This window comes from Silene latifolia, chromosome 9 (genome assembly GCF_048544455.1).
Source record: "Silene latifolia isolate original U9 population chromosome 9, ASM4854445v1, whole genome shotgun sequence".
Lineage (NCBI taxonomy): Eukaryota > Viridiplantae > Streptophyta > Magnoliopsida > Caryophyllales > Caryophyllaceae > Silene > Silene latifolia.
The window spans coordinates 19,177,866-19,194,718 of record NC_133534.1 but is presented as its reverse complement, the minus strand read 5'-3'; the positions used below and the strand labels follow the sequence as shown (position 1 = coordinate 19,194,718).

General features: G+C 39.4%; 1 protein-coding gene across 1 annotated transcript; it reads left to right on the top strand.

The window, feature by feature from the left end:
* The first annotated feature begins 15,198 nt into the window (after window positions 1–15,198).
* Window positions 15,199–16,650, top strand: LOC141600677 (uncharacterized). Its single transcript, XM_074420921.1, has one exon. It carries the CDS (start codon window positions 15,199–15,201, stop codon window positions 16,648–16,650), a length of 1,452 nt encoding a protein of 483 aa, XP_074277022.1.
* Window positions 16,651–16,853: the final 203 nt, after the last annotated feature.

Here is a 16,853-nt window from a genome sequence, read left to right as displayed (position 1 = left end):
GATTTATATTTAATTAAATGTATATTAAAATAAATTATAAAATACTTTTTTTGTCGGACACGTATTAATAATTCAAATAACCCGTATTATTAGCCGATGCCTTAATTTCCGATAACCGATATAACATTTATAATCGGACCGCATCATATACATTTTAGTAATTAACGAACCGGACCTCGAGTTAAAACCAAGAGGAAGTGGAAGCCCACTTCCCTGTGTGGGTCACGGTTCTCGGCCGAATAGGAGAACAAAAGGAGACCTCCTCCTTGAGTTTAACCTAATCATCATTTGAGAGAAAATTAGGGTTTCGAAAGAGTATTCTTCTCTCAGAAACCGAGATCTCACATCTCGACAAAACTCACAACAGTTCTCCCTATATTGCAAGGCAATCGGAGAACACCGTTCTAGCACAAGGGCATATCTCGGACCAAGTCTTGGGTGCAACGATTAGGAGGGAATCTGCTTAGATTTCTGATCTTTACGCCGCAATTAAAAGGACCCGAGGTTGATTTCTATACACTTATCGTTTCTGTTGTTTTATCGTTTTATGACTATAAATTGCATGTTAAATTTTACGTTATAGTCCTGCAATTCAAGGGGTAGTATACGGATATTAACCCACAAGTGGTATCAGAGCGAGGCCACGTGAATTTTTCATGTGTTTTTCATAAAACGATCTTGAAACGATTTTGTTTTGGCTAAAAATTTGTCTCGGCAGCCTATTTTTCACTCGGCAGTTTTATTTTAAATTTGCTGCGTTTTTTATGGTTGCTTTGGGAACCGTGTCTTGTTTACACGGTTGCTCTTGATGTTGTTTTGTCTCGAAAACCAATCCGTGCCATGTTTTGCACGGCTGTTTTGCTTCAAATTTCATGTTGTTTTTACATGTTGTTATTTTATACGGAGATTATAGCAACATGTCAAGTTTTTATCAATTATCAAATTTGTTTTGATGCGTTTTGATCAAAATTTTAATTGATTTTATCTCGAAAATCAGTTTTCACGAGGGTTTGGGATTTTTCAGAAATTTTTGTACTTGATCGAATAAAGTTTCAATCGATCGAGTGTTTTTTCTGCTTGTTTTTGTTCGATCGAGTCCCTGATGTACTCGATCGACCATTGTCAAAAACCTTTTCTCGATCGAGTCCCTGTTGTACTCGATCGACCCCCTTTCTAAACCTGGCTTTTTCGATCGAGTTGTCCTCGTACTCGATCGAGTAGTGTTGCTGATATAGGTACTCGATCGACCACCAGTTTAGTCGATCGAGCACCTCCTGATTAGCATTCCTCTCGATCAACTTGCAGTTCAGTCGATCGAGCTCCCCTGTCCCTCGATCGAGCACTTATGTCCCTGGATCGAGGGATTTCGTCTTTAACAGCTTTGAAAATTTGTTTCTTTTGATTTAAATTTTCCTTTGGCTTTAATATGTACTTTATCCGGATATAGTACACTCGCTTAATAGTGAATCGGTTCACTCACGTACCATATAGTTGTTTTAAAGTGTCTTTAAAATGACGGATTATAATAGATTAAAATTAAATGATAGAAGCGGTTTTATCACACGAATTTTAATCATTAAAAGGTGGTTTGGATAAATTTAACATAATTACAGAATTATGTCACGAATGAATTTGTTTTAGTTGATGCATTTTTATTTATCGTTTTGTTGAATGCCGTGAATGCTTTTTAATTACGTATTTAATTTTACAAGCGATTGTAACTTAGTGTGGCCTTAGTAGAACGTGTTACCGTAATGATGGAACACGGTCTTGGTTGTATTTTGAGATCTTGTATCTCCGTTTTGGATTTTTCACTTGTAATTACAGTTTTAATTAGAATGTAAATAGGTTTATATTTGTAATTTTAAATTGTAATTTTTGAGAAGACCAAAGATGGAGACCGGATGCTCACTCCCGCTACTTGGATCAAGATGGAACATCAAGACAAGCTTTTCGGGTCCAACGGTGGATTCCAAAGTTGTATTATGTTCTTTTACTAGGATAGGCCACACTAGGACATTTTTTATTTACGTTTTTGCATTCATTTATTTATTTTTCGCAACGATAATATGCATCATATTCCGCCTAAAAACCAAACCACCTAATTTATTGCATGAAAACTGACACATATAGAGGTCACGAGTTAGTTTTCATTGACATTCTCATGTCACACGTTTTAAGCCATCATCTAAATTAATTCATTCACGACAGACGCTAGTTATTCGTTCACTTAAAAATGAATTATAATTTAGTTGATGGGATCTTCCTCGTATAAACAAAAATTGAGAACGGTCTTTATAGGTCAAACTCCAATGAGTCCCTTCTTCGTCGGTAGGCATACTATGACCCCTTCTACGTCGGGTAAGTTGGAACCGATTGACCTATTTTATCTCAACACTATGGTCACTCGTACGATCCTGTGATCATGGTGGACTATAGATAGGATTTACGGAAATCTATCGACCAAGAGTTCTTCCGGAAGAATTAGCTAAACAGTTGGCTTATCAATTTACTGAAATTGAGTCTTGGGATCACTTGTATCATTCTTGAGGGAGATCAATTATGCAAGTGCGAGAGTCTACATGTTTAAAATGAATTTTAAAATAGACTTAAATCACCTCGATGAGTTGCTTATTTCGTTTTGTTTTTCTTTCTTTTTCAGTGTAGATCACGTTTTAAACTGCTAAACATCAAATGGCTGGTTCAAGTGATAACCCAATGCCAAGTGCCACATTGGACCGTGAGTCCTGGCTTAGGATCTTCATGAATCAGATGAATCAGTCTACTCGATCAAGAATGATGGATCCAACCGCGGACGAGAGGCGATTACGGAATCTGCCGCTGCCGACGGAAAGCTCAAATATCTACTTGAGCCCATGCCGCCACACCCAGTTCCCACGGCCGAGCTAACGAGATCGCTACTTATAACGATTTCGTCATGGAAGCGGGTGCGATTAAAAACGTGCTCATTTTTGCAATGGAACCCAATTTGCAGAAACGCTTCATAGCCCAAGGTGCAAACAAGATTTTCACCACGCTCACCAAGGAATTCTCGAAAGCACCGAGAATCGTGACCTATGAGCATACCACTCGCTTCTTTGATGCGAGACTCCGAAAAGGGCCAACCGGTTAGCCCACACATTCTCGGCATGATTGAGAATGTCGAGAAACGGAGACCTTTAATCGTAACATCGCGAGAATATTGTTATCAACCGTATTCTTCATTCACTCCACGATGGTTATTCGCAATTTCGAGCGAATTACTATATGAATGATTTGAAGAAAACTCCCCATGAATCGCACTCCCTCCTCGTACAGGGCCAGAGAAGGACATGAAGTGCGGTGGGAGTTCGAAACAGGATGTCCTCGTTGTGTCAAACAAAGGGAAAGGTAAGGGCAAAGCTCCGGCAAACCTAACAAAGAGGTAAGGCGAAGTTCAAGAAGTCGGGTTCGGGGAAGAGTGGTCCTGGTGAGTCGAGTAACTCATCGAGCATGACAAAGAGCAAGAATGAAAACATGGAATGCCATCATTGCCACAAGAATGGGCATTGGAGACGCACATGTCCTGTTTATCATGAGGACTTAAAGGCAGGTCGTGTTAAACCCGTTGGTATGTCTTCTCTCTCTTCTACTTTTATTCATATGATTGAGATTAACCACGCAAGTTACGGAACTTGGGTACTTGATACCGGTTGTGGTTCTCATCTGTGTAATCATGTGCAGGGGCTCCGAAACATCGAACCCCTCGTAAAGGGTGAGGTGGACCTGCGTGTTGGGAATGGAGCAAGAGTAGCTGCCATCTCCAAAGGGACATATGTGATCCAGCTTCCTAGCGGATTTGAGTTATCATTATATGATTGCTATTATGTACCAGTCTTTCTAAAAACATTATTTCTTTTCTCGCGCTTGATAAACTTGGTTTTTCATTTGTAATAGAAAACAATGCTTGCATTTTCTCATTACACGATATGATTTACTGGCAAGGCGAGTTTCCATGAATGGAATTTATGTTTTAGATCAGACCAATGAAATATTACACGTAATGAATAAAAAGTTAAAGGTTGGTGACAAAGATCAAACGTATCTATGGCACTGCCGTATGGGACACATTAATGAGAAACGCGTTAAACAGCTCATCAAACATGGAGCTATCTCGGCCTTTGATTTTCAATCATTTGGCACGTGTGAATCATGTCTCATCGGTAAGATGACTCGGATTTCCTTCAAAGGTGTTGGAATGCGCGCTGCTGACCTATTAGGGCTCATACACACGGATGTATGTGGTCCTATGTCAATCACCGCACGAGAAGGCTATAGGTATTTCATCACTTTCACGGACGATTTGAGTAGATATGGCTATGTCTACTTAATGAAGCACAAAAGTGAATCCTTTGAGAAATTCAAAGAATACCAAAATAGGGTGCAGAACCTATTAGGTAGAAAGATTAAAACACTGCGTTCGGATCGTGGTGGCGAGTATCTTTCTCACGAGTTTGATCAACACCGAAGGACCGTGGGATTGCCCTACGCTTAACTCCACCACTGAACACCTCAGTTGAACGGTGTGTCCGAACGGAGAAATCGAACACTACTTGATATGGTTCGATCCATGATGAGTCACACGGTTTTACCTGATTCATTGTGGGGTTATGCTCTTTTGTCAGCCGCTCTAATACTTAACCGAAGTCCGTCTAAAGCTGTTGACAAGACTCCATATGAACTATGGAAGGGAACGGTCCCTAACTTGTCCTTTATACGGGTTTGGGGCTGCGAGGCTTATGTCAAGTGGAGACACGAGGATAAGCTCGGCCCGCGATCGGTCAAGACATACTTTATAGGTTATCCTAAAGGAACACGTGGTCATTACTTCTATTCGCCAACCGAACAACGCGTTTTTGTTGCGGCCAGTGCGACATTCTTAGAGAAGGAATTTCTTGAGAATGCAAAGAGTGATAGAACCTTCGACCTGTCGGAGATTCAAGAACCAAACACCGAGCAACCATTGGAGGAACCAATTCCTTCAATCCCGGCTGCGGTGAATATTCCTGAGGAACCTAGGAGGTCGGGAAGAGTCTCTATTCCTCCGGACAGATACATCGGTATGGTCGAGGAACATGACATAGATGACGTTCTACTCTTAACGAGTAGTGAACCCGCAACCTATAAAGGTGCCATGACCAGTTCTGACTCAAAACTATGGCTTGAGGCCATGCAATCCGAGATGGACTCCATGTATGAGAACAACGTGTGGGATCTTGTTGACTTACCTGCTAAGGTTCGTCCCCTTCAATGCAAATGGCTTTACAAGATAAAGCATTCTGTGGAAGGTCAACAAGATATCTACAAAGCACGACTAGTTGCTAAAGGTTTCACCCAAGTGCCAGGTTTGCACTACGATGAGATTTTTGCACCCGTAGTTATCTTTGCGTTCCATTCGGATTATCTTAGCGATCGCCGCTTTTCATGACTATGAAATTTGGCAAATGGATGTGAAAACCGCCTTCTTAAACGGCTTTTTGGAGGAAGAGTTGTACATGGTACAACCCGAAGGTTTCATCGATCCAGTACATCCTAAGAAAGTGTGCAAGCTTAAGCGTTCCATTTATGGACTTAAGCAAGCATCAAGGAGTTGGAATCATCGCTTCGACCAAGTGATAAAAGAAAATGGATTTACTCGATCGGTCGAGGAACCATGTCTATATATCAAGTCGAGTGGGAGCAAGATTGTCTTCCTAATATTGTATGTTGACGACATACTCCCGATTGGGAATGACATACCTCTCTTAACTTCGGTGAAAGTATGGTTGAAGAACCATTTCCAGATGAAAGATCTGGGAGAGGCACAAAGAATTCTTGGCATCCGTATCTATCGAGATAGATCACGACGGATGTTATCTCTCGATCGAGTCTTACATAGACAAAGTCCTAGAGAGATTCAAATGACTAACTCCAAGAAGGGGTTCCTTCCCATGTCCCCGGGGTGCATTTGAGCAAGTCTCGGGCACCGAGAGACACGGAAGAGAAAGAGCGCATGACACGGATTCCTTATGCTTCGGCAATAGGATCAATCATGTATGCCATGATATGCACACGTCCGGACGTGGCATATGCATTGAGTATGACAAGTCGATTCCAACAAAGAAACCAGGTGAACCACATTGGTTGGTTGTCAAGAACATTCTTAAGTACCTCCGGAGGACTAAAGATTGGGTATTGACTTATGGAGGCTCTCAAAAGCTATGCGCAACCGATTCTGCAGATGCTAGCTTCCAAACGGATCGAGATGACTCGAAATCTCGATCTGGATTCGTTTTTACTCTTAATGGCGCCGCATCACCGGAAGAGTTCGAAACAAATCTGTTACAGAGATTCTACGACCGAGTCCGAGTACTATGCCGCGTCCGAAGCAACAAAGGAAGCGATATGGATGCGTCAATTCTTACATGGACTATCTGTAGTGCCTAGTTCGAATGACCCGATCACCATCTATTGCGACAATAGTGGTGCCATCTTCCAAGCTAAGGAGCCAAAGTCTAGCAACAAGTCTAGACATGTACAACGGAAAGCTCATCTAATCCGGGATTACGTGGAGCAAAAGATAGTAGTGATAGAAAAGATTGCTACAGTAGATAACATAGCAGATCCTCTCACTAAAGCATTACGACAAGATAAGCATGAAGGGCACGTAAATTCCATGGGAATCAAACGTGTTCCTGAGTTGTAGTACTCTTTTATGGATCAGATTCATACTCCTTTGTACTCTATACGACATCATCGTTTTGATATTTTATATATATATTTTGTTTTTCATGTGGAATTGTACGACAATTTTGAACACCACAAAGTGAACTGAACAAACATCATATCTTGTTAGTCCTTAATTGCCCACATGAGCTGATAACTCGCAATTATTCTCGTGACGTTGGTTGATGGTGGGTTCAACGAACCATAAGTCAACAGGTTGACCGACCAATCACGAGAGGCGATTTATACGGATATTTCGTAGGACACAATTGTGACATCGACGTGGAGTCCTAAATGTTTTATAACATTCGTTGCCCGGTCGTGGATAGGACTTCCATGGTGATCCTAAGAGTCGATTCTTTGACTATCGACTGTCTCTTGAGACTACGGCAGATTTTGGGTGACTTTGGTTTCTTTCTCACGGTCATCCGTAACAAGGGGCCAAGTAGATTTTTTCTGGGTCATTTCATGTTGTGCTTAGATCGGAAGGAGTCGAGTTGAAGGAAATATTCAGCCTTTATCGTGTACTCGATATTTCTCGGGGCCACTCGAGGAGTCAGAATCGAAATGCATGGCCATGCTCGGATACGGATTCGTTTTATCGGTTAAGTTACTCTCTAGTCGGGAAACCACTCTAGATACAGATCGATTGTAAAATACGACCTTTGTGGATCCAGATCTGCAAATTGTTTTACATTGAGTGGGAGAGATTTTAAATGAATATGAGAATCGGTTATCGCACCTACACTTGTTCGGACAAGTGGGAGTTTGTTGGAGCTTGTGTCCTCCAGTTAGTGCGGATAACGTCATTGCACATACACTTGTACGGACAAGTGGGAGCTTGTTGGGGTTGGTGTCCTTAACAGTTAGTGCAAGGACTTATAAACCTCTAAAAGGATCAAAGGGCATACTTTGGTATTATTATCAGTTGATCCACGTTTATCAATAACGGTTGGCTTGCTAGATAAGTTTGACGTTATTGTCATACAGATGGCGGTGATCAACTGGTCCCTAAAAGTCACACCTATAGGATACGTTCGAGAGATGTGACGGTATGAAAATACTGTCATGTAGATGCCAAAATTGACTAACCAGTTAGTCCGAGTTATTTGACTAGTAATTAGTCAAATACGTGATGTTGAGATATTATATTTAATACGGATTAAATATCATGGGCTAAGGCGAATTAACCAGTTAATTCGTAAAATTAAATATACATGATTTATATTTAATTAAATGTATATTAAAATAAATTATAAAATACTGTTTTGTCGGACACGTATTAATAATTCAATAACCCGTATTATTAGCCGATGCCTTAATTTCCGATAACCGATAACAGTTTATAATCAGACCGCATCATATACATTTTAGTAATTAACGAACCGGACCTCGAGTTAAAACCAAGAGGAAGTGGAAGCCCACTTCCCTGTGTGGGTCACGGTTCTCGGCCGAATAGGAGAACAAAAGGAGACCTCCTCCTTGAGTTTAACCTAATCATCATTTGAGAGAAAATTAGGGTTTCGAAAGAGTATTCTTCTCTGTAGAAACCGAGATCTCACATCTCGACAAAACTCACAACAGTTCTCCCTATATTGCAAGGCAATCGGAGAACACCGTTCTAGCACAAGGGCATATCTCGGACCAAGTCTTGGGTGCAACGATTAGGAGGGAATCTGCTTAGATTTCTGATCTTTACGCCGCAATTAAAAGGACCCGAGGTTGATTTCTATACACTTATCGTTTCTGTTGTTTTATCGTTTTATGACTATAAATTGCATGTTAAATTTTACGTTATAGTCCTGCAATTCAAGGGGTAGTATACGGATATTAACCCACATTAGGACACACAAAATATAGAGAGACAAATTACATTATATTGGCGAGAATACTTCTTGTTCTAAAGTGAGAGAAAAGAGAGTCAACATCCATTAGAAATAATAAGGGTGAGGCAAAGTTTGAGAGAAAGTGACAGTACTAGTGTGAGTGATTGTACTTTAAGAACTTTGTAATATCTTATTAGTGAATTAATTTGTCGAGAGAGCCGTGGTTTTTCCCTTAGTTGAGAAGGGTTTCCACGTGAGAAATTGTGGTGTCATTTTTATTTGTTGTTACTTACTTTTATTGTTTGTGTTCCATCCTAATATCGTTGTTGGGTGAGACTATTCCTACACAAGGTTTACAGGACGCTTCCCCAACACTAACTATTGTAGATTAGTGGTAGTAGATAATTATGTTAGGCTCTGTTTGACAAAATTAACTGAAAAGGTAACTGAAACCTGAAAAGATAGCTGAAAACTGAAAAGGTAACTGATAAGGTAGCTGAAAATTAGAAGCTGATAAGGTAACTGATTATATAAAAAATGTTTGGCAAACTAGCTGAAAAGGTAGCTGATTTTTGGTGAAATGACGTAAAAGGGTTTAGGAATGATCTATTATTAAAAATTGAAGGGGTCAATTCACGTACCTGATTTCTAAAATGCTACCCCATCTAGCATTTCATTTCAGGTAGCTTACTTGGTTAAATAAGCTACTTGCCAAACACGTACAAAACAATAAGGTGACTGAAATGTTGGTCAAATAAGCTACTTTGATCAAATAAGCTACCTAAAATGCTCTGCCAAACAGAGCCTTAGTCTAAAATATCTTATCTTATTCCATTTGACTAGGTCCCCTGAGCTGACGGTTATTAAGAGACCAACTACAAAATGATGGAAAAATAGTATAAAAAGCAATTAAATGAGTACGAATACTATAAATTGAGATATTAATAAAAATGGTTAAAATATATGATAAAATAGAAACGATAATTATGAAAACATGCATCAAATAAAAGAGACACTTCGAACCACAATCAATAATAAATAAAAGGGGTACGAATCGAAAAGGTATATAAATGGGTACTGTTAGATCAGAATTAATGGCCTCTAATAGGTACGACAAAAGTGGTATCAACTTCTTTGGATTAAAATTGATTCTGCGCATCTTGTTATACGCATAAAACAATGATTTTTTTTTTAAAATAGGCATTTTCCACAAATTAATTATCAAAATGAGTCGACTTTCAAACTTATTACCGAAAATGGGTCCACGTAGGATCGGATTTATCGAACCTAGGCTAAAGAGGCAAATCGCCAGCCCGCTTGGCGACTTATTTCGTTATATAATCCAGAAATCACCTTCCCCTTTCCAGGGGCGTCTTAAAACAAATGGAGGCCTAGTGCGACACAGAAAAATGAGGCCCCAAAATGAATGTACAAGTATATTATACTTCGAGATTTGTATTAAATTTCGTTAATGAAAGCTTATAATACGGTGACCAAAAGCGGAGGCCCGGTTCCCACGCCCGTGGTTGCGCGTGGCCTTAGACACCCCTGCCCCTTTCCCACTTCAACACATTGCCAATAAAAAAAAAATTTGCAATGATCACCAGCCCACCTGGCGTTTTGAGAGATGGATCAAATTTTGCAAAGCTTTGGCAATATAATTCCTCGCCCAGTCGCCTAGGCGCTAGGCGACTTCAGTCTTGATCGCCAGTTCGGGTGGCGACTTGCTTTAAAAGGCAAACATCAGGTTTGGTTGTCTATTAAGTGAAATTTTGGGTATAGTCGCTGACCGACTTGGCGACTTGGGTTCGAGCCTAGCTTCGGTGATGACGTGGACCCATTTTGGGTAATAAATTTAAAAGTCGACCCATTTTAATAATTAATTTGTGGAAAATGCCCGTTTTGGAAAAAAAATTCTAAAACAATAGTATGCATGTTAAATTATGTACCAAAAAAAAAGTATGCATGTTAAATTTCGTATCAACATTTTTGGATTAAAAACGTTTTTCAGTTAATATTTAAATAAAAAAATAAAAATGTAATTAGATATCCTTAATATGCATGTTAAATTTCATATTGTATGTCTTTACCATTTGTAAATGAAAAATCATATACTAATCATATTGCTCACTTATTAAGTCGTAAAAGCATATTTAGAAAATGAATAAATGTCCCATATATTGATATGTTAAACTATAATGAATGGAGAGTATTTTAGTCACTGCAGCGATTTCCTGCAAATTAATGAAGTAAAAGTGAAGTAAAGGGAAGGGGAGGGGAGGGGGGGAAGGAGGGAAGGGAAGGGGAGAGGGAAACATGCGGCGATTTCCTGCAAATTAATGAAGAACTACTACTACGAATACGACGACTAGTTGGTGGCTTAACAACATTTCGGTGACCGTTCCCCTTAATTACCAAGGGGAGCTTGTGTCCTATTCCTATACAAAGAAACGAGTAGTAATCTTTGTTTATGCTGTAGCTGCGTGAGTTTAACATATTTTTAATTTCAGCTAGTATCACTTGTGACGGACACTATCCATCACAAGTGAGTGACGGGTCCCCTCTCTCTCTCACACAAATGCAAGTGGGAGCCAAGTGGGGCGCTCCATTTTCGTCCCACTTGCCCTCTCACTTAGACCTGGCAAAACGGGTCAACGGGTTAAGTTCGGGTCGGGTAAATTCGGGTCGGGTCAGTTCGGGTTTCTCATTGATTTCGGGTTAACTCGGGTCGGGACGGGTCATTTCGGGTCCGTTCCGGGTCATGCGGGTCGGGTTGTTTCGGGCCAGGTTATTTTCGGGTCAATGAATAATAGAGAAATTTTCATTTCAAATCTTTTCGGTTCAATTAGAGTTATATTTTGTCGGGTCATTTTCGGGTTTGATGGTTTCGGATCGGGTCATTTTCGGGTCAGGCCAGTTCGGGTCAAGAAAGCTCAGGTCATGTTCGGGTCGGGTCGGGTCAATTCGGGTTTTCGGGTCACATTCGGGTGATGTAGTTCGGGTCACTTCGGGTCTCGGGTCAGCTTTTTCGGGTCGGGTCAATCGGGTCGGGTTGCTTTTGCCATGTCTACTTTCACTTGCATTTGTGTGAGAGGAAAGTGACTCGTCACTCATTTGTGACGGAGGATAGTGTCCGTCACAAGTGAGAATTTGTGTTTTAATTTACTAGTTTCTATTTAATTATATGAATATGAAATAGGGTGAAATATGTGAACAACCTCGTCTTATATAGATCAGGATTTGGGAGAATTACAGGAATTTTCATTTGTTTTGTGGACTAGTCCTTAGATAATTTACTATTCAAGCTGAAACATGTGATAATCGAGGAACTGTGATTTTACACGATTTTTTATTTAAGACGGAGATATTCGTATTTTAAAGTTAAAATTGGTGAAGTATTACCACTTGCATAGATGAAGACAACATTTTGTCTCGTCTATCTAAAAAGTGTAGTATTTGAACCGTTTTAGCTATTAAACAGATACCTTTATTTTAAGAGAGACTAACTATTATACGTGCGTTATTAATGAATTATTACTCCGTATATGATTCAGACGTGGTGGCCTTCCTCACCTCCTATGTAGGGGTAGTCATTTGGACGTTAATGAATTATTACTCCGTATATGATTCAGACGTGGTGGCCTTCCTCACCAAGTCACCAGTCACCTCCTATGTAGGGGTAGGCCATTCTACTAATACTACAAAATACTATTTTCTTCTATTCGGGGTTTTCTTTCCCTTTGATGTCGGCACAAGATTCTAGGAGATGATTAAAGAATGAATAAAGGAAGGTGGTGGGGTTTGTGGATTGGAGAGAAGAATGAATAATTAGGAATTAAATAAGGAATTGTGAGTTAGGTTGGGTTTGGTGATAGCAGAGAGATAAATAAAATAAGAGTAAAAGTTTCCAAAATAAGAAAAGGGAAGAAAACCTGAATAATCCGTTTTAGAAAATAGGGAAGAAAATAGTGAATAGGAGGGAGTACATCTACTAACTTGTTTTTATTTTCCCTACTTCTTGTCCTATAATAACATAAAATCTCATTATAGACGGAACATAAAGTGGGGTGATGGGGGCAAAAAATGTCACCGCTTTCAAGCTATTTGACCCGCCTTTAACTATAAACGGATATATCCGTCTATAGCAAAACTAGCTGCTATAATAAAGAATGCATTCAATTCTTTTTCCACTAATTCTCATTTCAGGTGGATTATTCCCTCTTAAGTTTTTAGACGACCTTATATAACCGGCCATTTTTATAATAAAATAAAATAGGTCACATTTTTATGATAAAATGTGCCCATTTAAACTAGTCACATTTTTATGGTAAAATATTACTCCCTCCATATCACACCAATGGTAACATTGACCGTTTTGCCACTATTCATGGTCGTAGGGAATCTTCGATATTATTTCTTAATCTATAAGACAAAATATAGTCAGATCTTGTTTGATTTATCGTCATGAATGCTACGAGTATAAGAATATCAATTTTTTTATAATTTTTAATAATACGTAACAAAAGATATTTACATTGCAAAACGTGTGTCAATAAGTGTGAAAAAAGTCAATGTTACCATTGGTGTGATATAGAGGAAGTACGAAGTACCATTTAAAATGGGTCACATCTAACTATAAATAGGTCACATATAGCTGTCCAAAACCTTCGAATGGAAAATGGGCATCTGAAGGGAACACTTGTGTTCTTTTTTGCGAACTCTTATGTGTTCTTTTTCTGCTTTTTTTTTCTTAGATTTGATTTGTGTAAATAATGAGGAATATACTTTGATAAGAGAGATATCCTTGTTAATGGTTATAGGCCTTATAGCAATCCAATGGGTAATTATATTATGGCCGAAAGAATATACATTTTCTCCAAAAACAACCGTAATTCAAATGGCCGATAACTCACTTTGATGCGGGAGCGATGTCCAGCTCTAGCGCACTCTTACTTAACACTGATCCGAATCCTTATTTTGGCGCTAGAAGAAATACGAGCTATGTCACAATGATAAGTTGGACGTCGAGCTCTAGCTGATCCGAGAAGCACCGTCCAAGAAATACCGTCCAAGAGGAGTGCCGCCCAAATAAGAGGATGATTTTAGTCTTCCTCACCTAGTTTTCCTCACCTAGTTTTTACAAAAATCTAGCATATTTTTTCTACATAATTTTAAATAATGCCTTGGAGCCCAAGCATGCTTAGGAAATTGCCCCTAGCATTTAATGTTGCCTTGGAGCCCAAGCACATATTTGCTATATAAGGGCCAAAATACCTCATTTGTAATCATCCAATTTTCAGAAATATAAACCCAAGTGTAGAGATTTTCTCTCAAACTTTGAACGCTTGCGAGTGTTCTTGTCTTCCTTGCGAGGCCGGCGCCTTATTTCATCCTTGTTTACTGTGTGTTCTTGGTTGAAATATCCTTTGTTTCCCTCCTTGTTCCTGTGTGGTCTTGGTTGGAGATTTCAGTTTTAGTTGAGTTATCTTGCGAGGTTTCCTAGCTTATCCATATCCATTTTACTTAACATTTTCCGCTGCAATTTAAACTCATAAAACACCAAAAATATCACTCACAATACTTTACCAAATCAGGCCTTTTCGTGTCTAACATTCACACCGATTTAGTACCCGGTTTTACATCAAATTGGTTATCAGAGCCTCGCCTCTTGATTTTCCATAAGCAAGACGATCCATTGCTAGTGTTGAAAAAAGAAAAAAGAAAAAAAAATTTTACTGTTCACGTCTGGTACTGTTCACCCGTGAGAAAAAAAAAATGTCTCATGATGGTTCATATCAAGAACCATGGGAGGAACGTATGGATGACTTAACAAAACGAATGGCACAAATGAATTACAAGATTGATCAGATTTGTAATCATACTCTTAGAAAAAAGGGGAGGAGGCACGTTGAAAGTTTAGATTCCGATGAGAGCCATCATTCCATTCCTGAACCAAGGAGGAATAATGATGATGATCGTGGATTAAAACTTGATATCCCGGAGTTTGAAGGGGAACTTGATGCTGAAAAATTTCTAGATTGGGTGAGACAAGCGGAGAGAGTCTTTGAATATAAAGGCTATGATGAACACAAGCAATTCAAGGTTACTACCTTGAAAATGACCAAGTATGCATCCTTGTGTTATGAGAACCTTAAGAAGCAAAGAAGGCGTGAAAGAAAGAGTAAGATTGAGACTTGGAATATTGAAGAAGCACTTGCAAAAACACTTCGTGCCAAGAGACTATGAACAAGAGCAATACTTGATGCTTACATCTCTTTCTCAAGGTAATTTAAGTGTGACTGATTACATTAAAGAGTTTGAAAGACTAATTATGGTGTGTGACCTTGAGGAACGGGAGGAGATGCAAATTGCTCGATTCATTAAGGGTTTGAGTCCTTCATTGGCCCAACGAGTTGAAGTTTAGAATTTCCTTGATTTTAATGATGTGTGTAAGCTTGCTCTTAAGTTTGAAAAGCAGGACAAAGGAAAGAAACCCCTGGTTGCTCGTGATGGTTCTAAGGGTGTTAATCCTTTTTATAAGTAAAGCGCTACATCATCGTTCAATAAGGAAGCCAAAAAGGAAGAACCCAAAGACAAAGGTAAAGGAGTTGCTACTGATTTCAAAGATATGCGTGCTAGGAGATGCTTTAAGTGCCAAGGTTATGGACACATCGCTAACGAATGTCCCCAAAAGAGAGCGCTTACTCTTCAAGAGTTAGGTGAGATTACTCCATGTTTCGTGGTGACAAATGAGACGGAGATCAATTCTGTCCAGAACGATGGAGATGAAGAAGATGATGAGGTTCACACTCATATTGTCGAACCATCATATGACACTGATAAGGAGATGTTCGTGGTGAGAAACTTGCATATTCAATCCACACCGATTGAAATGGAGCAACGTGAGCAGATTTTCCATGCTCGTTGTAAGGTGCATGGTATGACTTGCAATTTGATTATTGATAGTGGGTCTTGCACAAATGCGGTTGCTACTGAATTGGTGGATTCCTTTAAGCTTGAGACTCGTAATCACCATAAACCATATATGCTGCATTGGTTGAATGAAAACAGTGGGATTAAAGTCAAGAAACAAGCTTTACTTTCATTTGTTATGGGTCCCTATGAAGATGAAGTATGGTGTGACGTGTTACCCATGAGTGCGTGTCATATTCTATTAGGACGACCATGGCAGTTTGATAGAGAAGTTGTTCATCAAGGAAGGGATAACATTTACATTGTTAGTAAGGGTAAAAACAGATTCCACTTGAAACCCTTGTCACCTAACAAAGTAAAGAAGAAAAATGAGAATTTGTTTATGAATGCTAAAGAATTTGTTGAAGCATTAGAACAAGGGGAACAAGCTTATGTTCTTATGGTTCGAGATGTGGAAGAAGGAATTGGAGTTCATGACGAGACTGTCCAAATGTTGTTGAAAGATTTTGGTGATGTGTTCCCGGAAGAGTTGCCACTTGGATTACCTCCTAAGCGTGGCATAGAGCACCAAATTGATCTTATTCCAGGAGCTACACTTCCAAACAAACCAGCCTATCGATGCAATCCAGAAGAGGCTAAAGAGTTGCAAAGACAAGTGCAAGAGTTGATTGATCGAGGCTATGTGCAAGAGAGTCTTAGTCCTTGTGCCGTACCTGCTCTTTTGGTACCCAAGAAGGATGGGACATGGCGTATGTGTATTGATAGCCGAGCGGTGAACAATATTACAATCAAGTATCGCTTTCCTATGCCGAGGCTAAATGATATGCTTGATGAGTTGAATGGAGCTCGTGTGTTCTCGAAAATTGATCTTCGAAGTGGTTATCATCAAATGAGGATTCGAGAAGGTGACGAATGGAAAACAGCCTTCAAAACAAAGCAAGGGTTGTATGAGTGGCTTGTTATGCCATTTGGGTTATGCAATGCTCCTAGTTCTTTCATGAGGTTGATGAATGAGGTCCTAAAGCCATTTCTTAATAAGTTTGTTATTGTTTATCTTGATGACATTCTTATTTACATCAAAAATAAGGAGCAACACTTGGAACATTTGAGAAAGGTGTTTGAGAAGTTAAGAGAACAGAAACTTTAGTGAAAGCTCGAGAAATGCATGTTCATGGTGCCTAGTGTGACCTTTCTTGGTTATATCGTTGGAGAAGAAGGGGTGAGCGTTGATCCTTCAAAAGTGGAAGCAATTCAATCGTGGCCTATTCCTAAAACAACTACTGAAGTTAGAAATTTTCATGGATTGGCTTCGTTTTATCGAAGGTTCATTCAGAATTTTAGCTCTATTGT

What these genes read in the sequence shown, in the direction of transcription:
- LOC141600677 (XM_074420921.1), top strand. Translation starts at nt 15,199, where the DNA reads ATGCGTGCTAGGAGATGCTTTAAGTGCCAAGGTTATGGACACATCGCT.